General features: G+C 51.9%; 11 protein-coding genes across 11 annotated transcripts; 3 read left to right on the forward strand and 8 right to left on the reverse strand.

Annotated features, from left to right (window-relative positions):
- Nucleotides 1–213: 213 nt before the first annotated feature.
- On the forward strand, nucleotides 214–1,464 carry K489DRAFT_326160 (uncharacterized protein; the record flags this gene model as incomplete). Its single annotated transcript, XM_033601887.1, has 1 exon — nucleotides 214–1,464. The coding sequence occupies one exon, from the start codon at nucleotides 214–216 to the stop codon at nucleotides 1,462–1,464; it is 1,251 nt and encodes a 416-aa protein (XP_033456378.1).
- A 386-nt stretch (nucleotides 1,465–1,850) lies between these two features.
- K489DRAFT_79742 (uncharacterized protein) lies at nucleotides 1,851–3,295 on the reverse strand. Its single transcript, XM_033608931.1, has 2 exons — nucleotides 2,821–3,295; nucleotides 1,851–2,280 (listed from the first exon to the last, which is right to left on the reverse strand). Exons 1-2 carry the CDS (start codon nucleotides 3,257–3,259, stop codon nucleotides 2,237–2,239), a joined length of 483 nt encoding a protein of 160 aa, XP_033456379.1. The 5' UTR covers nucleotides 3,260–3,295; the 3' UTR covers nucleotides 1,851–2,236.
- A 142-nt stretch (nucleotides 3,296–3,437) lies between these two features.
- On the forward strand, nucleotides 3,438–4,907 carry K489DRAFT_413242 (SET domain-containing protein; the record flags this gene model as incomplete). The annotated part of the gene is made up of 2 exons (XM_033608016.1): nucleotides 3,438–4,164; nucleotides 4,348–4,907. 2 exons carry the CDS (start codon nucleotides 3,438–3,440, stop codon nucleotides 4,905–4,907), a joined length of 1,287 nt encoding a protein of 428 aa, XP_033456380.1.
- A 443-nt stretch (nucleotides 4,908–5,350) lies between these two features.
- Nucleotides 5,351–6,970, reverse strand: K489DRAFT_384262 (MFS general substrate transporter). The gene has a single exon (XM_033605819.1). The coding sequence runs from the start codon at nucleotides 6,669–6,671 to the stop codon at nucleotides 5,421–5,423; it is 1,251 nt and encodes a 416-aa protein (XP_033456381.1). The 5' UTR covers nucleotides 6,672–6,970; the 3' UTR covers nucleotides 5,351–5,420.
- An 813-nt stretch (nucleotides 6,971–7,783) lies between these two features.
- On the reverse strand, nucleotides 7,784–8,266 carry K489DRAFT_326215 (DNA-binding TFAR19-related protein; the record flags this gene model as incomplete). The annotated part of the gene is made up of 2 exons (XM_033601888.1): nucleotides 7,784–8,084; nucleotides 8,145–8,266. 2 exons carry the CDS (start codon nucleotides 8,264–8,266, stop codon nucleotides 7,784–7,786), a joined length of 423 nt encoding a protein of 140 aa, XP_033456382.1.
- Nucleotides 8,267–10,520: 2,254 nt separating this feature from the next.
- Nucleotides 10,521–10,956, forward strand: K489DRAFT_413246 (uncharacterized protein; the record flags this gene model as incomplete). The annotated part of the gene is made up of 2 exons (XM_033608017.1): nucleotides 10,521–10,706; nucleotides 10,768–10,956. The coding sequence occupies 2 exons, from the start codon at nucleotides 10,521–10,523 to the stop codon at nucleotides 10,954–10,956; spliced, it is 375 nt and encodes a 124-aa protein (XP_033456383.1).
- A 506-nt stretch (nucleotides 10,957–11,462) lies between these two features.
- K489DRAFT_79797 (uncharacterized protein) lies at nucleotides 11,463–12,920 on the reverse strand. Its single transcript, XM_033608932.1, has 2 exons — nucleotides 12,719–12,920; nucleotides 11,463–12,593 (listed from the first exon to the last, which is right to left on the reverse strand). The coding sequence occupies exon 2, from the start codon at nucleotides 12,485–12,487 to the stop codon at nucleotides 11,717–11,719; it is 771 nt and encodes a 256-aa protein (XP_033456384.1). The 5' UTR covers nucleotides 12,488–12,593; nucleotides 12,719–12,920; the 3' UTR covers nucleotides 11,463–11,716.
- A 290-nt stretch (nucleotides 12,921–13,210) lies between these two features.
- On the reverse strand, nucleotides 13,211–14,166 carry K489DRAFT_384266 (uncharacterized protein). Its single transcript, XM_033605820.1, has 2 exons — nucleotides 14,037–14,166; nucleotides 13,211–13,976 (listed from the first exon to the last, which is right to left on the reverse strand). Exon 2 carries the CDS (start codon nucleotides 13,734–13,736, stop codon nucleotides 13,218–13,220), a length of 519 nt encoding a protein of 172 aa, XP_033456385.1. The 5' UTR covers nucleotides 13,737–13,976; nucleotides 14,037–14,166; the 3' UTR covers nucleotides 13,211–13,217.
- Nucleotides 14,087–16,149, reverse strand: K489DRAFT_345369 (MFS transporter). Its single transcript, XM_033602329.1, has 2 exons — nucleotides 15,967–16,149; nucleotides 14,087–15,894 (listed from the first exon to the last, which is right to left on the reverse strand). Exons 1-2 carry the CDS (start codon nucleotides 16,132–16,134, stop codon nucleotides 14,167–14,169), a joined length of 1,896 nt encoding a protein of 631 aa, XP_033456386.1. The 5' UTR covers nucleotides 16,135–16,149; the 3' UTR covers nucleotides 14,087–14,166.
- Nucleotides 16,150–17,349: 1,200 nt separating this feature from the next.
- Nucleotides 17,350–18,659, reverse strand: K489DRAFT_384268 (uncharacterized protein). The gene has a single exon (XM_033605821.1). The coding sequence runs from the start codon at nucleotides 18,564–18,566 to the stop codon at nucleotides 17,562–17,564; it is 1,005 nt and encodes a 334-aa protein (XP_033456387.1). The 5' UTR covers nucleotides 18,567–18,659; the 3' UTR covers nucleotides 17,350–17,561.
- Nucleotides 18,660–19,819: 1,160 nt separating this feature from the next.
- K489DRAFT_291502 (uncharacterized protein) lies at nucleotides 19,820–20,010 on the reverse strand (the record flags this gene model as incomplete). Its single annotated transcript, XM_033600195.1, has 1 exon — nucleotides 19,820–20,010. A coding segment is annotated over one exon (191 nt), but the record flags the coding sequence as incomplete, so codon positions are not given.

Raw genomic sequence — 20,010 nt, forward strand, 5'->3', positions numbered from 1 at the left:
TCGTGGCTGGTCGCACTTATACTGGAGTACACGACAGAACGTGTGTGTGAATGTACGGACGTGACATCGTGCACTAGCGCGTCATTCTCGGCTGAGTCATAAGATTTTGTACTCACGCCAATGACGAAGTCCAGCACTACGCCGCATCCACCGATTACATCGATTTGGTCTGTCCATTTCCATGTGCGCATAACTTGCTCTAATGAATTGATAATGACGAAACGTCGAAGAGAGCGCGATCGACCCAAGGCCGGACCGGAATCGTTGTATAATCCTAACAAGAGAGTACATCTGAGCTATGCGGAGAGTGAAGATGAAGATACCAGTGAATTTCATGTCGAAGAGGAGAAAATAGTATCTCTAAGTCGCGCGAAGGACATACCGCTGTCGAATGCACAAGAAACTACAGAGGATAGGCAAACGAGCAGACCAGTTGTGTCCATAGCGCAGAACGACGATGACTATGAGCCTGGTGTACCAGATGAGCCCGCACAACCAATACCCGCGACGGAGCAAGCCAGGAAATCACCCGAATATCGAGACTTTCAAATATCAAAATCGCGGCAAACCAAAAAGAATGCGGACACAAGTGGCTGCATACAGGTGCCAGACGATGACGACGGCGGCGATGAGTCGGATCAGGAAGTTGCAAGATACATGCGAGCAGTACAATCGGAACGGAATGAGATACCTCAGATACTTTTCGCTGGAGGTTCCGCACAAGCGGACAGGAATTCAGTCAAACAATGCACCGAGGACGGCGAGGAAGCGGCTTATGAAGACGGCGCGTTCTTCGCCCGAACGCGCACAGTAATCACAGCACCAGAGGACTCCCTCGATCCCAAGACTGTCTTCACAGAACGCTTGATTCAGCGCTTTCAGCATCAACGGACACAACTACATATACCCGCAACAGTTGAAGAGCTCACCGCTCTTTCCGACGATGTCCTCATCTCATTTCCTTCCAACAGCAGCAAAGCCAAATCCCACTGGCTCACGCAACTCCGCACACATCCCCCTCTACCTGCGCAAATACGGTCCATCGATCAGTCTACGGCTTTGCAACTCCTGGAATTGATAGCAGACTCCTGCCTCGTCAAAGCCACCGATGTAAACTCCATCACCAGCGCGTGGGTCTGGTCTCTCCTCGCCCGCCTCGATGACGTGAGTAATCTATATAACGACGAGATCTACCCGCTACGACAACTGGGTAAGAAAGCGCTCTTCGTGCACCTCTCATTCGCCAATCCCGAGGCGGCCGCAGGGATCGAGGCGTTAGAGCAAGAGGAAGAGGCCGTCGCTTCTACACCTCCATCACTGCCAAATGGCGATGATATTGAACCCGGTGCTGGTCCTACCGCTAATACGCAGGCGACGTTAGATATGATTCTCACTGTCGTTGGCCAGGTCTTTGGACAAAAAGATCTTTTGCAGTTCCGCCAATCATGGGATATTTCAGGATGATGCCAATCGGTCACATTCCTCCAAAGGCTGGATTCCGATTTGCATCTCGCTTGTTGATCATTTGCAAGCGTGCTACTTACGGCATGTCGAGACCCGGAGAAGCTGATGTAGACTCTCTCAGCGGTCTCATTAGTGTTTGGCTCCGCAGCGCTTTCGCATCCTTTCCCAGGTGCTTCATACCATCTGAGCATGCAGATACTACGAAATTGGACAACAGCCTTGCGTGGACTTTCTGGGGCTGTGGAGAAATGTGGGTATCGCTCAATGTAGGTGCTCTGCTTTCCTCTATACCTCTCTCGCTATCTACCGGACTTGCAAAGACATATTTTGTGATGCGGGAGGGTTTAAATTTTATCACGGTAATACTGCATGCCCGGAATAGTTTCTCTTGACCGGCGCTGATCTAGACGCACCCCTGTCAGAGGACTTTCGATACTTGAAATGTCCTCGACATGATCCAGAGAAGCGGCATTGACTTGTTATTGAAGTTTAGTCAGCAGCTGGAAGGAAGAGAACTCCCTCCGAATGCATAGAGCAATGCCATCATTTCTGCCACTATAACATGTCTCAATTTTCCGCTGTGCATCACCGAAACGCCCAGTGGTTCCCATCAGCCCCCACAACCTCCCCTGACGCTGCATTTCACCTATTCACATGAAAAGGCGGCACAGTCGTAACTCCCTCATCCCTCTTCTCCGAACCCTCTTCTACCTCAAAGATTTTCCTTCGCCGCCTCCATTTTGCAGGTCTTCTTTCGTGAAGTTCGAATCTTCTAAGGCTGCATGCGTGACGATGATGTGATAGTCATTGACACCACTGTTGTACTCGTGAGAATTAAGGTCGAGATGGTGCACAGCGATAATTTTTTTCCAGGGAGAGCCAACAAAGTTTGGGAGTCTCCTGTATTGGAGTGCACTTGAGGGGCCAAGTATATCCTCGCTGACGATGGGAAATAGTGCGGCCTTGGCTTGGGCTTCTGGAGAAGCTAGAACCTGTACAACTTCGTGGCTGCCTTCCCTTCCGACGCGCAGAGCAGCGCCTTCTCTTCCTGGCTGCTGTCCCAACTGTGGTCACCATTTCCTTTGTGGCTAATCTTGAAATCTGGCTCCCGTCTCTGGATTTATCCTTCCTGTCGGGCCTTTTTCTTAGGCTTTTTGCTGGACTTTGCGTTGGGTTTCGAGTCATCGTCTTTCGCAGCATTCACTTGGGATGACTCATTAGACCCGTTAGCAGCTTCGTCGTCCGAGGACGACGAGGACGAGTCGTCAATGTCGTCAAACTTCACGACGCGGACCTGCTGCTGTGGTGCTGCGGCCTTGGCCTTCTTGGGCGCATCGTCAAATCGCATGTGCTTACCCGCGCCCATGTCTTCTAATCGCCGCTTTGCACCCGCAGTCTCTCTAGCTAGCCTCGCCTGATCATGCCGCGCATTTCCGGACAGACCAGCTTTGATCACACGGTCTGCAGCGGTCTTATCGAGTCGTGCGCCAGACGCGTTACCATCAACACTGATTCCTTCCGCTGCTTTGATCTTGCCAAAGTATTCCTTCACGCGGGTGAGTTCGCGGAAGATAGGATGCTCTTTCGCCTGAACGCCATTGAGTCGAAGGTATGAGAAAAGGATCGATTCGATTGCGTAGGTTGCCAGGACGTAAAGTTTGGCTTTGTCGAGAAGCGGGAGCTTGCTCGTGCTGGCTGCGAGCGCTTCGCTTATGAGTGGCGCGAGTGCTTCTTCGAGGGCGTCAATGTCGCCGGCAAGATCCTCCACCAGATCTGTGATCGTTTCGGTGTCCATGCTCGACTGCGTGTCTGGCCAGCAGGCAAGATGCACGGCAACATTCGTACCGAAAATGTACAAATTGCACTTTCTGCAAACAGTCGGCGACCAAAATTTTGTGCACGGACCATGGGTTCGCGCGATGAGAAAGTTCAATGAATCTGAACTACTACATGTTTCCGGGATTGTACATGTCATGGCATATCAGCGGGATTCGCCAAGAGTCATGACAAGCCAAGTCGAATCTAGCAATACCGCAGTCGTCGGTAATAGCATCGACAAACTCGAATACTTCACACAATGGAGCCAATCTCGCGGGATTCAGATCTCTGGCGTTGCTCCAGCGCTGCTTCCCGGGCGTGGACTTGGCCTTGTTGCCATAGAAGATTTGAAGCAAGGCCAACGCATTGTGCTAGTACCGAACAAGGCCATGCTGAGGCCGGTCATCAGCGCTTCTGGTACGAGTAAACCTGACATGCACAAGGAGATATCGCGTCAAGCGCAACTCGCAATGACTTTGATGGCCGAATGTCGCAAGGTCGATTCGCCATTACGATTATGGGAAGCAACCTGGCCGAGTCGAGTAGACCTTGCGGCTTGTATGCCCATACAGTGGGAACCAAGTCTTCAGAGACTGCTGCCACCAGCCACCCAAGATCTGCTCAAGGACCAAATCGAGGAGTATGGCCGCGATCTAAATGCGGCGGCACAACTATGTGGCCAAGGATTCGACAACCCCGAGTTTCTGTACTATTGGTGTATCGTATCCACAAGAGGCTTTCACTTCAAGCCTGTAGGCAACTCTCCAGCCTACACAATCATGTGCCCGTTTCTCGATTTTGCAAACCATGGACCAAGCGGTTCTGGGATCAAGGTAGAGCAAACCAGGAATGGCTATGAAGCTGTTCTTGACAGAGACTACGGTAAGTGCGTCATTCTACTATTTTTTATCTTTTTTCTTTGCAAGAAGCGTTCTCCGTTGTTCTTTGCAATGCAATCTTCATTTCCTCCGGAGCATGCATAGCAGCGATCATGTTTCGGCCATCATGGTCGGGGGGCTCTTGCTACATTACATTTGCACATAAGGTTCGCTGATGGAATCCCAGCGGCGAACACGGAAATCGTTTTCACATATGGTTCGCGTTCCAACGATAGGCTCTTGGTAGAATATGGCTTCATGGCATCCTCTACCACAAGTCATCCGGTTTCTATCTCTACAGATGACTCCATTCCAATAGACGACGTCTTGATTCCTGCTTTGTTAAGTGTTGAAGGTAAGCTGCGCAGTTTTGGCTACTGGAATGGTTACGTCTTAGACTCCGCCAGTGCAAAGGTTTGCCACAAGACTCAGGTCGCCGTCCGCGCACTGCTACTAGACGAAAGACAATTCATGCAATATTGCAGTCGCGGCGAAGATTCTGGCGGCATTGATCGAACACAGGAGGTCAATGGCTTCTTGGCGCCCTTGTTTGAGACCTTCTTGAAACAAGCGAGGGATACGCAGAGGAACCTGGACGCTCTGGAAGGCTCAATACAAGAGTCCGTCGATCAGGAGTACATTCGCACTACTGCCGTGAGCTTGATTCGCGAGCGATGGGCGCAGATCGAATTGGTCGTCGCAACATGGCTATCGATGCTTGGGTCTCGCGGCCACGAACAACGCTGATCGAAACGAAAACTTACCATTGTTCGGAGGTCAATGGGGTGTTCAACAATCAGATAAGAAAGGGTGAATAAAACGATCGCGCAGCGACAAACGCGTGTGCAAATTTAGAGAATAATTCGCCACTGCGCAGTGATGTGGCGGACCTTCTGTCCGTACACGATGACCGGAACAGCCAACAGACAAATGGCGACGTAAACACCCGCTTGTGCACCGAATGCCGCGATGTAGCCGGATTCGTCGACCCACGGAACAAGTCCGTAGATGAATCCGAAGCACACTACGTTCTGAACGATTGCTGTCAGAACTGAATCTCAGGAACATATTATGGAAGCCACACATACCTTCAATCCAACAACAAGAGTCAAAGCATCTGCGTTGACCGGCAGATAGACATCGCTGACGTACGTCATGGTCATTGCCGGAACAGCAGTAAGACCGACGTTGACAAGTCCATTTCCAAAGAAGCTATCATATCGTTAGCAGCAATTCTGTGATCAATATCAACGTCAATACTCACAGAGAAGTCCAATGGAGATGCCTCTCGACACCGTATCCAAAGGCCAACAGACCAATTGGAACCAACACAGCGGGAACCCAGAGCAGATGCAGCCGGGTTTCAGGCTGGAACACTCCATTATTCCGGCGACTCTGCCAATCAGAGTAGCGATCAACTGCCCAGCCTCCGATCCAGGATCCAAACAAGTTTCCAATGAGAGCAGGGATGTTGATCAAGCCATTGATTCCAGCGGACCAATTGTACGGTGGGGCCTGAAGAATGAAGCTATTGAGGATGTTGATGGCGACCACCCACGCCAAGCTTACGGCAAATCCCAAAAATGCGAGAATAACAGCTGGGTATACGATCATCGGCAGTGGTCTCAGGAACAGCTTCACAAGGCTGGTCTGCTGACATGTTCCTGAGAACAAGCTCAAATCTTGCAGGAACGTCTTCTTTGCCACTTGCGCGGGCTCATCACTGCTTTCGTGGATTTTAATCGTTTCCTTTTCACCAGACGGACTTCCCGGAGCTGAGTCTACAATCGAGGCTGAAGATAAGAGGTTGTCGCGTTGATAACGTGTCTCTGGGCACAAAAGCAATACTGTGAGAAAGTTGAGTGCAGCAAGACCGAACGACACCCATTTGTGTACTCGCCACGAAGTACCACCGACGATGAAACCACAGATCAGCGGACCAATGTCGTTGCCGCCGGAGATAGCAATCATGTACCATCCAAAGAGGTTACCTCGCTCGTGCGTGAAGAACAGATCATTCACAAGACCCGCAGCGACGGCCTCTGATGCAGATCCTGCGAACGCGGCGACAATGCTACTCCATAGCAGACTGGTGTAGTCTTTTGCGAGAGCACCCCACAAGAATGAAACGCATAGCAGCAACGTGGAGAAGACGAAGATCGGCCGCTTGCCTAGGTAATTCGACATGGGCACCCAGAAGAAATTCGAAATTCCGAGCACCAGAACGGGCCAGAGCAGCAGATTACTCGTTTCATGAGGGGTTTTGTTGAATTGGAGACTGATCCGGTAGAATGCTGGCGCGAGTCCGCCGATGCCATAATTTGTGAGGAAGGTGAAAGCGCAGACACTGGCGAAGCAGATGTATTTCTTTGTCTTGGGCCATCGCAAGGGGTCATTTGGATCGTTTGCATTGGGTGCTGGATGGAGGATGATTTCGCCTTGTGATTGGACGTCATGGAGTTGCACTGTACCCTCTGAATTGTCGAGTTCCTTCAGAGTGTGGAGATGCATGATTGGCGATCGTTTACCCTTGGGCTACCCTGCTTGATCCTGAACCTCACGAAGACCTTGCGATGGAAATGCGAGTTGGATCGATAGTCTTATTTCAGAGTCCTCGATAATGACAATTGTGTCGCACAACACAACTCGAATGGGATTGTCCTGACAACTTTATCGTTTTTCTTCATTACCCGGCAACGGTGGGTGGGGATCCGAAGGCGGTCACCGGATTTCCAAGGTCCGTAGCTTATCGTTTGCCAAACGCATGCGTCGGACCACGGCTGCGTTTGGACCGCTCGCTTTTGCTTCTTGGCATGCATGCTTCTTTCGAGGATTCAAGCATGTGTTGCTACATGTGGCGTTTGATCATCGTCAATTCCTTGGTAGCGTGTAGTCTGGGCAAGGCTTGCGCCGGCCCTACGTGCATGACACACCTTAAGCTTAAGCATATAAGAGAATCCTCCGGGGCTTCGACGTAGAATTAAATGGTCTTTGCTTACAGGCGATCGAATCATGCGATTGCGCCACGTTTCTCTGATTGTCAATCTTATGTATCTGTTGACGAATAGATGGGATGGCACTGTGATATATCAGTGGCCGTGCTCGATGATGTCCGCTTGCTTCCAACGCTATCGCGACTAGGCGGCAAGCGCGTCAAACACTATACAAAAAATGGAAAGTAATGCCATGATGCTAAACTACGTGGGCTAGAACGCAGAACCGTGCCGTATCACATCATCGAATTTCGTTCAGCTGCATCTTCTCGTACGAGAGCTTCTGTCTGCGCTCTCCTTCACATTATGTCTGTCGTCAACAGGGTATCTCGCATCAGGCGATGTGGCTTGCAGCAGGAAGCTGGGGAGAAATCCGCCTCAATTCACGCGACATCGATGCGTGTCAGACTATATTCCCACAGAAAAGCATACATCCTTTCGCGCAGCTCCGCTTCATCTCCTGTGAGATGTCCAAAACCTTGTGATTCATCGATGTCATGTCATGAAATCGGAGGATGCAAACGACGGCGCATACCATGACAGCAGTAGCAGGAGTATGACAGCGCTATGCTGCTGGCGTTCCGCAACGTACTAATTTCGTCCTTTCAAATCTTCCTCAATTTGTTTTGCTCAATCCTCGTTCAATAGATCGTCCAAATCATCATCGTCCCAGGCTGCACCTCTCCTCTGCACCACAACCTTCGCTGCCGCGCTCTCCTTCTGCTGTTCCGCCACTGCACTCAGGATGTCCTTCAGTTGGTCCTCGTTGACTCGTTGGCGCAATTGTCCGCTTCGTGCCAGCATGATTAAGCGATTCTCGACATCTTCGGCGCGTGACGCGTTGACCATGCGAATGCGACCGAGACGATCGGCTGCGAGTGGTTCGAGGATCTGACCGAGTATTGATGTGCGTTGGGCTTCTTCGCGGGATCTATTGCGCCCGAAGGTCAGATCTGCGTAGGACAGTGTTTCTCATGTCCGGTCTACGCACCTTTGTTCGTCCTGCTGCCCGCCTCCGCTGCCACCACCGCCGCCGCCGGCATTCCCGGATCCTTGCGTTTGTAGCTGCTGGAGCCGCGCTTGCCTGATGGCCTCGAGATCGCTGTCGGCCATGTCCGCGGAGTACACGTTCACGTGCGTGTATGTTGGAACTTCGTGTCTCGTGACATAATTTCCGAGAATGACGATTTCGGTCTGCGCCCGCGCCCGCGACTTGTTACAGGGTCTAGTGGGGCAGGACCAATTTCACATCCATACGGTACTCATTCAGCCCACTTGACAGGCATTACTCACATTTCATGGTCAATGTACATTTTGAAAATTCACGTTATTAGGAAACAATCAAGTTTTGATATACGAGTCTTTGTGTCACTTCGTTTCCAATCCAGAAGCACAAATTATAAACGACGGCGGAAGCAAGAATAGAATGGTAAATTTTGCCCGTAGAATAGGCGATGACGAAGGATGTATCGAGCTAGGCTCGATCAGGTAATTCCGAAGACGACGATGCTCGGGCGCCTATCGCAACCCTAATGAGACATCGTCTTGTGAGCTGATAACAGCGCTCCACCTAGCTTTTCAACATGGGCGACTCGACGCATTGATTGCTCCATACCATCACGCGCTGGAATATTCACGTCGATCTGAAAACTGCCAGCGTCCTGTGCCTGCTCGATTTTACCATTCAAAGATAGCAGCTTCACCAGTCTCCGAGCGGTAGTTTGGGAGAAGCCGCCACTCCCACTCTTTCGAGATTCAAGCCCAACGAGCTGGAGTTGCAACTGCTTTCGACCTACGGAATGAGTCGCAAACAGACCTCTTCCAGTTGATTGTAGTTGATCGACTATCGCAAGCGACTCTATGACTTGATTCGAATATGCAAATTCATATATTTTCTTTGTTTATAGTGTGTAGTTCTGTCTTGTCTTCAGCAATGAAGGCCCCACTGTGCTGCACCGCAGCGCTGCATTGAAGAGGCAGCACCCACGCAGGTTCATCACATCATGTCGAGATTTGCGATAGGATGCCAACGCCACGATGTCGCAGTTTCGATCCCACGGAATCCTGCCGAGGGGTATTGTTCCATGAGCAACTACTCTTTGCGTCGCGCATTTTGTCCCGCATGCACTGCATTGCATATTCTGGACTTCGAGGGCAGCATGGCTTGTCTTTAGTCTCGGCCTGAAATTGTGCCTCACTAAGAAGAGAGTGGACCTCCTGCACGAGATGGCTCTTTCGTTGCGTCAAGAAACCTACGTTTCTTCTTTGCGCCACTATCGCGCTTCTTTTGCGAACAATGTCGGCCAACACTCAGCTCATTGCTAAGCCCGATAAGAACACTCGGGTGACAACCGAGAGTCCGAAGCCTCCCGAACCGAGTAGCATCGTCGGCAAGCCGTTCTTGAATCTCCGCAACGACACAGCTTATACTCTTCCGGGACCTACAATGACGGAGGCGCATAGTGCGAGACGCGGACCATTCGGTCATGGCAGATTCGGAAACACCGCTGTCGACTCAAGAAACGGTCTATACGGATGTACATTGCCCGGTCGCGAGCGATTGTTATCCTCGGCACGGCCGTTTATCCTCTTCAGTCACACTATACAGCTCCTGGAAGTCAAACCCCCTTTGAGATGCTGCCGGAGCACTACAGTAAGCCCGCCACACCTCGCCCCTCCGGCAATCATTACGAGGCTGGTACCGGATTCTACAGCAATACTTTTAAGCCGACTCCAGGATAATATATGAACTTTGATCCCGAGGACATAAGTCCAGGACCATACGAGAATCTTTTCGATCCCGCTTCTCGCATCAATCAACCATTCGACTCCAGCGTTTCTCACTATGCTGTCTATGAAAAACAGCCTCATGTGCCCCTGAATTACTCGACTTACCCACCGTATGTGCCCCATGTGAGCTGGAATCCAAAACCGCATCAGCCGTAGTTGGGCAATCAATCTTATCAACCACCATTGTCTAATTTACAAAGCGGCTTCTCAGCATGGCCTCCACCTTACTTTGCTGTGCAGTCTACCGCAACAGTTGGACCGAATTCCACAGCACCATATGATACTTCTCCTACAACCCCTGCGCTGATGAGTTCAATTTTGTTAGACTCCGTCGATCAGTGACATTGCCGTCTCCGAGACTCTAGATAAGCTTCATAGGCTACCTCCACAGATTCACGACTTCACATCTGTCTTCGCTGGGAGCGAGCCCGACTTACAGCTTCTCCGAAGCCATTTCTTCAAAGCCTGGATGCGTTTTGTGATGACCTTTGTCTAGCCACTCAGATCTTCAGCAAATGTAGCTTTCGTGAGCGCTAGTGATTTCGGCAGAATCATCGACCTGCAGCAGTTGCCAAACATGGCGATAGATCTAAGCCTGGGTGAGCGAGAGCTCATGTCGATGCTCTCTGATGAGAGTCTCAGCAGCTTTGAGATTTGTCCCAGTCGCGGCCTGCTGGCGCTACTGGCGTACAGGTCGTGTAAAGAAATTATGCGCGGCACCCCGGGTCTTGTACACATCTATGAGGACTATTTTCGTCAGCTGGTGAGCATCATTTCTTTGCAGAAAGAGACTCAACCTATGGGTATGCTAATCCAAACTGTAGAGGAACAAGATGGTCGAAGACCCATCTCAGCGCTCCCATCGAGATGTTCTCCAAGAATTCCACCAGGAAACGAGTGCCTCAATCAAGACCCTCCAGCATCAAGTCGAGGTCTTGAAGGGTCTCGATGAGTTCAATGCTGGATTTGGTAAGCGCCCTGACAAGCCTGACCCGACAGCCGCCCTCTCTTGATCGAAAGCTGCGACATTCTCTCGCTGAGGCTGCTTATCGGACGGAAACCTTCCGTGCTCTACAGCGGAATATTGACGCTTTAGATGCATGGCAGCTGAGTCAAATTGAAACGAACAAGGATAAAGAGGAAGCAGCTATCATCTTATTCACCCTCGTGACCGTCATCTGTCTTCCGTTGTCATTCGTGTCGTCGGTCCTGGATATGAACATATCCGATGTGCGGGACATGGAGGGGACGCATTGGATATTCTAAATTGTCGCCGTGCCACTCACTGCTGGCATCGTCGTTCTCAGCCTTTGGTCCGCAGATTTGCTCGGTGGTGTCCCGGAGCGGATTCAATCCTTTCTGCGGACGCCGAAAGTGAAGAGAAGACAATTCAACGCCGACCATATGGCAGCTGCGGGACCGTATCAGAATTCGCTACTGCTCGAACCGCATCCGCCTGGTCATGGATTGGTGCGCCGTGTTACCTTCACAAGGCCACTCCCCATGGGTGTGATGATTCGGCCTTGATTGGTTCGTATGGAGATGATATTTCACGACATCAATGAATAACAGCGATAACAACTAAGACATATAGCTTAAAAGGAGGCGCATGGCCTAACACTTGTCGGACGCGACAGTATATTTATTGCGTTGGGCACCAAAACATGCCTTTCACATTAGAGTCGCATAAGGAAGGACATGGCTCAAGACTGGAGCTCGTAGCGCTATGTATATTACATCCTATTGCCCCAGCTAACCTATCGTCCCGCTAGCCTAGTCACACATTGCGTTCATAATGTCGTGCACTAGAAAGCTACGCCACCCCTGGCTCGATTCCGGCTGCAGCTGTCGGAACTGAGCATTAAGGTCATCTTCGATCAGTACTCCTATGTCGAGCTCATCAGTCAGGGTGGTCGATTGCAAGCGAACGCGAAGTTCAACTTCCTGCGCATAGGCTGTAGGCAACTTCATCGTCTTGCCCTTCCATGCGACTTCACTGATTTCTCCTTCGCCGGCTTCGAGGATTGCGACGAGGCCGAGTCCACTATCGAGGTTGCCCGGGTACACAAGCGCGAGGTTGTCGACTTCGTGGAGTGCCCTCTCGCCTGGAGCGGCGCCGTCGGCAGTGTATTTTGCGAGACCTGCGTCTGTGGCACTGACAGCAAGCTGCCGGCCATCGTAGACTCTTCGATCTGAAACTGCGTTAAGATCAATGATCAATAGATAGGTTTGTTCCCCTGGCTCGGGTGAATCATCTTCATGATCGCGGATCTGGTCCAGGATGTGAGCCCATGTCAGACTCGCAGCCAAGATAGATTGCTCGCTCTCGTCGATCGTGTAATCTTCATCGCGAATGTAGTTGGCGAGCTTGTCACTGATTGTGTCTTCTGACTCGATACGAGGTGGATAGTGGACCACAGCGGTCCTTGCCTGACGGATGATATGCTTCTTGCCTTCGGGCTTAGTCACGCGCTCCAGGCAGAAAGCGAGCCGTGGCAAATCGTCAGAACACTTCAGCTCGCAGGCCGGCAGCGAGAATGCCATGATGACTTCTTGCGTTAGTCTGGGGATAGCAGATCGAAGTTCTTGAAGGGTTCTCGCGAGTGATACTCGATGAGTCAGGGTGATTCATGTTGACGATGTCTGACAACTGCATGTTAATACCACGTGAGAACGAGGCTCAGCTTCCAGCAAATAAGGAGCAAAGTGTTGTCAAATTGCTATCATCATCAAAGTTGTAGCAAGTCATAGCTCATCACGGTGCTCGAGACGTACACAACCAGCTGCGTTACACTACCTAGAAGCGCTAGGTCCATCCTAGGCACTGCTTATTGTTTTGCGTTTAGTCACTGCTCGATTGAGCATGGTAGGCAAATCTTAGTCATCGAATGGTAAAAGGGAGGTGTTTCATAGCTATTGCAACGGACACAGCTCCGGTCGGGAAGGCTTAACATGGCGCTACAGGATCCAATGAAAGCCTTTGTGGATGGTTTTTCCGATACCGGCTTCCAAGATACCTATGAGGAATTAATGACCTCGGCCCAAGATGCGAATTTCATAGAGGAGCAAAAAGAGGTCAGACTCGATCCAGGTCAAGGTGACAAGATTGCAGTCGTACAGAAGTACGTCGAGGTACAGTATATAACACTGACGTTGATACGTGGAATGCGACTATGCTCAATCAGGCATAGCTCCATGCGCCACTCGAATAACTATCTTTCATGCGCTGGCGCCTCGAAATTCGAGACTTCCGTTCTAAAGTAAAAATGAGGAGTCAATCTGCATCTGCGTTGCTTCCCGAACATGCCGATTGGTGATCTGCGCCTCCTAGCGTCTTCGCCAAGCTGGTTGCGCTGGCGATCAATGGCGCTCGACGTATTATACATTTCAGGCGACCAGCAACCAGAAACGCCAACGTATCAGCAGCAGTGATGTAGAGATGCGGTGTCGTGGTCGGACGCGTTGCATCCCCCCGTGGCTTGACGACAGGTGCGGCCTCTTGCGCGCGGAGGTCTCTCACGTCATCTGTGCATGATGCACGGCCTGTCGAGGAACACCTCCGTTCGTCTGGTCGATAAGCTACTGGTATGTGCGACGCTGCACTCCGATGTGACGGTGGCAACGACCGGCGCTTATGCCGGCACGAAGATTCCCCGGCTGTTCGAAGCCGTGAGAGAGAGGGGGTGGTCGAGGCAGCATATAATGTTCGGACTCGAAGGATGGTTTCCTTTGTCGTGCGATTCATCTGTTTCGAACACGTCGAAGGAACATCACGCTTAAAGGATCCAATCATCAAAACGCGAACGATCAGGCGGAGCGGGGCTACACCGTCACTCAGACCATCGGTGTAACCGAATCACCACGACGAAGATGTGCTCGTGGGATCATAAACCCATTATCGAATACAGCAAGTCGGGCGTCCCCGTCAAGACAACCACCGTGCGCACCAAGTCGAAGGATTGCGGGAAGTCTAATTGCCCGGATTCGATTGCTTATACTCCTTCGACGAAATGACGATGGTTGGGATGACACAGTACGCCTTTTACGCAATCCAACATACCGAGAGACGTTCGTGCTGATGAGCATCACTTAGCTGCTGCACGGGATACCCTTATGCGAAGGACGAAGCAATGTGACGAGGAACTGGACGGCAATGAATACGTCGGCAAAGTGGTATAGTGTATGAATCTACGAAAATATGATGTATAAGTGAACGATCGTCCTCACACTTTATCCATAATCTTCTTTCTCACGGTCCACATCCTCGCCCGCTTGCCATAGATGTACATGGGAATCGTCGTCAACAGACAAGCCAACTGTATACCACCAATGGCGAGGAACACATCCCTGCTGCCCTCGCTCTCCAACCATCGGTTGAAGAACAAGCTGAACACCAGCCCGTGAAAGATATTCTTGCTGAAGTTCAACGTCACCAGTGCCTCTCCCGAGTACTGACGATAGCTATCGACCGCGAATGTAATGGCCGTCGTGGAACCCAAACTGCAGCCGAAAGAAATAATGCCGAAAAAGACGGTAGGGACGATCGGGTTGTCCATCTTCTGTGCGCTCCAGCCGAAGCCCATCAGCCCAATGGTGGTGCTAAGAGCAATCGGAATAGTCATGATGAGGCGGAATTCCGGCTCGTAGACACCGCCGTTGCGGCGGGCCATGTATCGAACGACCGCATCGGAGAGCTTTCCCGCAACGGCGGTTCCAAAGATTCCGCCGATGAATGGACTCAGGTAGACGAGTCCGGCCTGGAGCGGTGTAAAGTTGTAGGTTTCTCGTCGCTGGTAGATGACAGCGACTGATTCGGAAATGACGATCAGCCAGCCGATACTCAGACTGTACACTAAGCTCGACCATAGAATTGCCGGGTATGAATAGAGGAAGAAAGGGCGGACAGCGACGCGGAACCAACTGTCCTCGCGGAGTCGGCCGGAGACGATTTGGAGGCTCTGAGAGAATGTTTTGAGTGGTTGGGTGGAGTAGTGGCTTGTGTATGAGTTCTGCCGTGAAGGTTCATCACTGTCTGTTTCCGGGGTCTTGGGTATGCCGTATACATCAGCCACGCCAGTCTTCTCGTGACCTTCCTTCTTTTCGGTGATAGCAAACAATTGGCGAGGGGTGTCTTCGATCTGTGAATGGTGGCTGAGGGGCGGATGTGCTTGTTGGATGGCTTCATCGCTATCTGTATTGTTGTGGACAGACTTTTCATCAGAGGGACCGTCTTCTTTTCCATGAGGGCTCATGGCATGGAGGAGTGCAGGGATCCTTCGACTCCGCGGGCGGTCGTTCCGAGGTATCGGTGTACGATCCCAAAATGTCTCTGGGACGAAGAAGAATAACAAACAAGCAGCAAACGCAACAACAATGGCCACGATCCAGAAAACCCAGCGCCAACCGAGAGTACCGATGATGACTGCACTGACAAGCGGCACGATGTTCTTACCACCGAGCAGCAATAGAGTATACACACCAAGGCGATATGCCTTTTCGTGAAGGAAATAAATCTCTGCAATAGTCGCAGAGGGTAAGCACTCGACGCTGCTCACGGCAAATCCCATGAAAATACGAGCGAGGAGCAGGCTGGTCAAGTCTGGGCTGACAGCGCACCAAACGGCGGAGATGACGAAACAGACCGAGGCGACGAGGTAGACTGGCCGCTTGCCGTAGAGGATTGCGGTGGGACTGAGCACCACGCTTCCTAAGCCGAGGCCAAGCGAGTACATACCCAGCGTAAGTGCGACTTGAGGCACGGTGATCTTGAAGTCGGCCGCCACCGTCTCGAAACCGGCTGCGAGAATGGGCGTCATACCGCCACCGACCATGCAGTAGAATCCTAGGGAGAGCAGGGCAAGATCGCGACGCCAAAGAGTCCAATTGAGGGGATCATTCGGTGAATCATGAGGCTGAGGCTCGAGGACGAATTTTCCGTCGGGTGTGCATTTCTTCACGTCGGCAGATGCCCATCTGAATCGAGAACTCGACCGCGATGTGGCACGATGGTGAGTAGCTGGGACTTCGGGTGCGTCGTGTCTGCTTGGACTACTGACGTGAGGAATGGATGATAACGATGTGCGCGCCGGAGCATTGTCGAGGCCAAGCGGCTCGTTGAACTTGGAGACACTTGAGAGGAGGAGGACAGAGCCGGGTACTTGGTCTGTGGTTGGGTCGTTGAGAATGCCCATCGTCCAGCGAGGACGAGATCTTATTTCTCCCTGGCTGACAGATACATCATTGGACGTCGCGGTGCTCGCCAGCCGACGAGCGTCGTCATTTTTGCTGAACATTTTGTTCCATCGGACGTGGTTATTCTTCTTGTCCTCGGGCTGTGGATCCGTAGTCGGCGTAGAGCCAAGGCCAGGTGGAGGAGTCGATGCCATTTCGTTGGTTGTTGTTCCGGCGCCAGATTTCTCTATTGCGACCGATCTACGATAATTATAGGAATACAATCGAGCTCCAGGTGAAAGTTACTCAGTCTAGTCGGTGAGCAAGGCCATGTCTCAAGGGATGGAAAGAGAGTGGAATGCTGATCGGGCTTCAACAGAGGTCCTGTGGCGGTCCAACGTGACGTGGGACTGGAGAGGGAGCTGCTGTCAGGTGGACACCTTTAGTCGATGAGAAGGACGACATGATCGGTCCCTTGGGAGGGAAGCGGTGTGTTTAATAAGTAGTCCATGTCCAGCGGCCGGGTATTTTCCATGCAGTTCAAAGCATGCGTTCTCGTATCCTTAGGGGAGGTAGGCTGATCTAGTTTGCGGTCAAAGACTCAGCGAGGGCGAACAGAGGCGGCGTGGATGTTTTGCCTCACGGTTATCTCTCTCCCGCTTTTGGCTGGGCCGGGGCTTATCGTGTGATGACAGCGAGACGTAAGCTGGGGGAGACGGTCCAAGTGTCCTATTTCCTAACGCCAGGGCGATGACGTGCGTTCCTTAGCGTTGCGCTTATTCCCACGTAAGATGAGCACCCGTGATTCGCAGGCTCGCTAAAACGTGGTGAGAGTTCACCATCCGAAACGGTCTCTGCTTGTCGTGATCGTGGGTTTTTCGTCTCGTCTAAACTACACCATCGTCAAAACAAGACTTTTCGCACCGTTGCACATATAAGACATGCGCCCCCTGCCGGTCTCTCCAAAGCCTCGCTGCCGAGTTCCGGGCAGTTCACCGGTCTTGGAACGTTCTGTTCGGTATCTAGCCAATCGTCCGTTCTCGCCATGCCGTGACCATGCTATGCTTTTTGCAAATCGCATGGCGAGATCGTGTCATTTCATTCGCGAAGAGAGCGAATTTGGAAATCCAATGCATTGATCTGCAAGGGGTACTGCGATCCCTGTGCCTGTGCACTCGAGATATATTGTCCACAGCATTCGCACCACGTCCGAATCCAATTCGGCTGAGCGGCATCAACGACCATCTCTGAATATTGGATGTCAACCACGATAACTGAAATGAAGCACACATGTTGCAATACTTGTGAAACGGTTGTGCTTCGACAACCTTGGAACGGTAAAGCGTCGTAAGCATGTGTCAGCACACATTCAGAGGTTGACCCTGAATTCTGTGAACGTTGGGAGTTCTACTCCACGCAATCAACAATGCGCGATTATGCTACGAAACTATTCGGTAAATCTCGAGGCCCATGCAGGACGAATGTCAACAGAGTCTCCGTCGAGCAGCTTTCCTCTGTCCCATTCCCTTTCCTCGCCGCTTTTCCGCCAGCGCAGATCTTGGACATCGATGCCGTTTTCTACGCCGTCTTTTGACTTAGCAGTTGCTCCGCCCTGGTTGCGCCAGTCTGCACGCGCTCGTACTGCAGCCAGCGAATTCGACCAATCATCACCAGCCTTCGTCAAGTCCGGCTCCTCGAAAGCGACATCACTTCTGGGATCATAATCGGGCGCAAAGCGAGAATCAATAGTGCTCGTGCGAGACGACTGGGCTCCACGACCACGAGCAGGAGGTTGCGGACCGATTGATTCGTCGCTTGCGTATCCATCCTCTGCTCGCTCTGCGTCGCGTACTGGCGATGATCGTTTTCTCGGCGATCGGCTGCGGCGCTCGGGGCTACGCCGTTGCTTCTGAGAACGTCGATCGCGTTCGTGCGTGCGTCTGACCGGACTCGCTCCTCTACGTGAAGGCGATGGTGATCGTGCGCGCCGTCGTGGCTTATCATGATCTTCACCGTCTGGGAAAGATCTAGTCCTGTGCTCGTCTGAGGGGGCATGTCGATGTTTTTCACGTCTCTTACCGTCATCGTGTCTGTGTCGTCTCCGATCTCCGTCACGGCCCTCACACCTCCGCTCGTCTTCGTGATCACGATTTGTTCTTCTCCTCCTCTTGTCTGTTCCGTCCGCCGCCTCGTCTTCTGCTTTCCTCCTCGTCCTCTCCGCCCTCGCTCGCGCCTCGACTTCTTCCCGTGCCTTAAGCGCCGCGTTGTGGCTATCTGTCTCACGGATGATGTGACGGAAGAATCGAGTATTTGGCTTGGCTTGCGTCTTCGGTCGTGGTCCTGCCCCCAACGACAACCCGTCCGCGACGCCTGTCCGCGACATACGCTCCGCATCGCGTTTCAGAAGTGATGCAACATAGTCGTCGGTCAGTTCATCATCTCGAAGCGCCATCTCATGAGATGGGATTATCCAATGGGCGAACGGCGCGATAGCCGAGAGAGGGCGTTCCTTCTCGTGAATCGGAGGTTCTATCCTACGATTTCGCCTCCGCTTATGTTTCACGTGACTGTATCTGGCGTGCACGGGCCTACAGTATCGCCAGGACGGATCATCACTCTAACCCGGTTTCTAGACTGGACTGCTTTACCAAGCTAGAACTGTAGAACTCACCTGCAGACATCTATACATAGATACGAAGTAGCGGTAAGGCAGTCGGAGATGCCATCGATCTAACCGAAGCATGCATGCCTGGCGACCGTGGCAGAGATGAATCCACTATGCGGGGATTCTTCAGCTCGGCCTTTGTGTAGGGTTGGCGGCGCTATACTCCGATACTTTGTGCAGTGATTCCTTGAAATAACGTCCCTCCCGGCGTCGCGAGCCACCCTGTGTAACGAGCTAGCGTCGAAGACTTTCATTAATGATATTCCGCCACGCATGTGTTTACCCATGATACCGCATCTGCACTGTAGAGCAGGATGCCAGCCTTCTACTACGGCTTTTCCGCTAGGATCAGCCTCGTTTTGCGAACGCTGTAATCGATTCTATTCTCGTGCGAAATCCGAGCGTCTCCGTTAATCGCGATATGTATACACAATCCTTATCGGTATGCAGATCTGAGTCTTTCAGCATACCGCTTGGCGTCTACTCTATCCCTGGCCTCGATCTCGTTCTATTCGGGGCTGTGTTGCACGATCCCGAACGCTGCCGCCGTCGACATTCATGATGTTGTTTTCAAATCTCTATTGCTGAGTCATGTCTGCCGTCGAGAACTCCCGTAAACTATGCTATGCGCTTCCGTACTTAGTCAAGCACACCTGTCCACACCGAGGGCTTGAAAACCACTGTGGTCTACAGCCGCATAAGGCGCCTGCCCTTCTTTTGCGGAGTCCATCCCGTTCACTCTCTATCGATTGCTAGCGTAGGAGCAAGCCGCAGACCACACGCGACTCGACAGCCAGATTCAAAGCTAGAGCTGTTGCTGGGGGAGAAGTCCTTTTATATTAAGCCTCGACGGCTCACCTACATTCAGAATCGTAATGTAACTTAGTCACAAATGCAAGAATTCATCTTCATCGACGCCATTTCTGCCAAAATGAAAGCCGCTTCCTGTTCTTCTTATTGACGTTGTGAGCACTGTCGGCGCTATGCGTGAGATCGAGCAGACGTGATTCCGTAGTAGCGTGTTGGGGTAAGTTCGAGTCTGACTCTTCAAGGCGCCTGCTCGCTTCAATTGCTTTGGCCAGGCTGTGCTCCGATCCAAGCCGGTCCGGATGACCCTCCGCGAGCGATGTCTTCCGGATCGCAACGACCTGCTCCAGCAGCTGGATCGCCTCCTTCGTCTGCCCGTTCGCTTGATACGCCCCGGCCAGCGCGTGCTGCGATGCAAGCCGTG

This window comes from Dissoconium aciculare, assembly GCF_010015565.1.
Source record: "Dissoconium aciculare CBS 342.82 unplaced genomic scaffold K489scaffold_14, whole genome shotgun sequence".
NCBI classification, from domain to species: domain Eukaryota; kingdom Fungi; phylum Ascomycota; class Dothideomycetes; order Mycosphaerellales; family Dissoconiaceae; genus Dissoconium; species Dissoconium aciculare.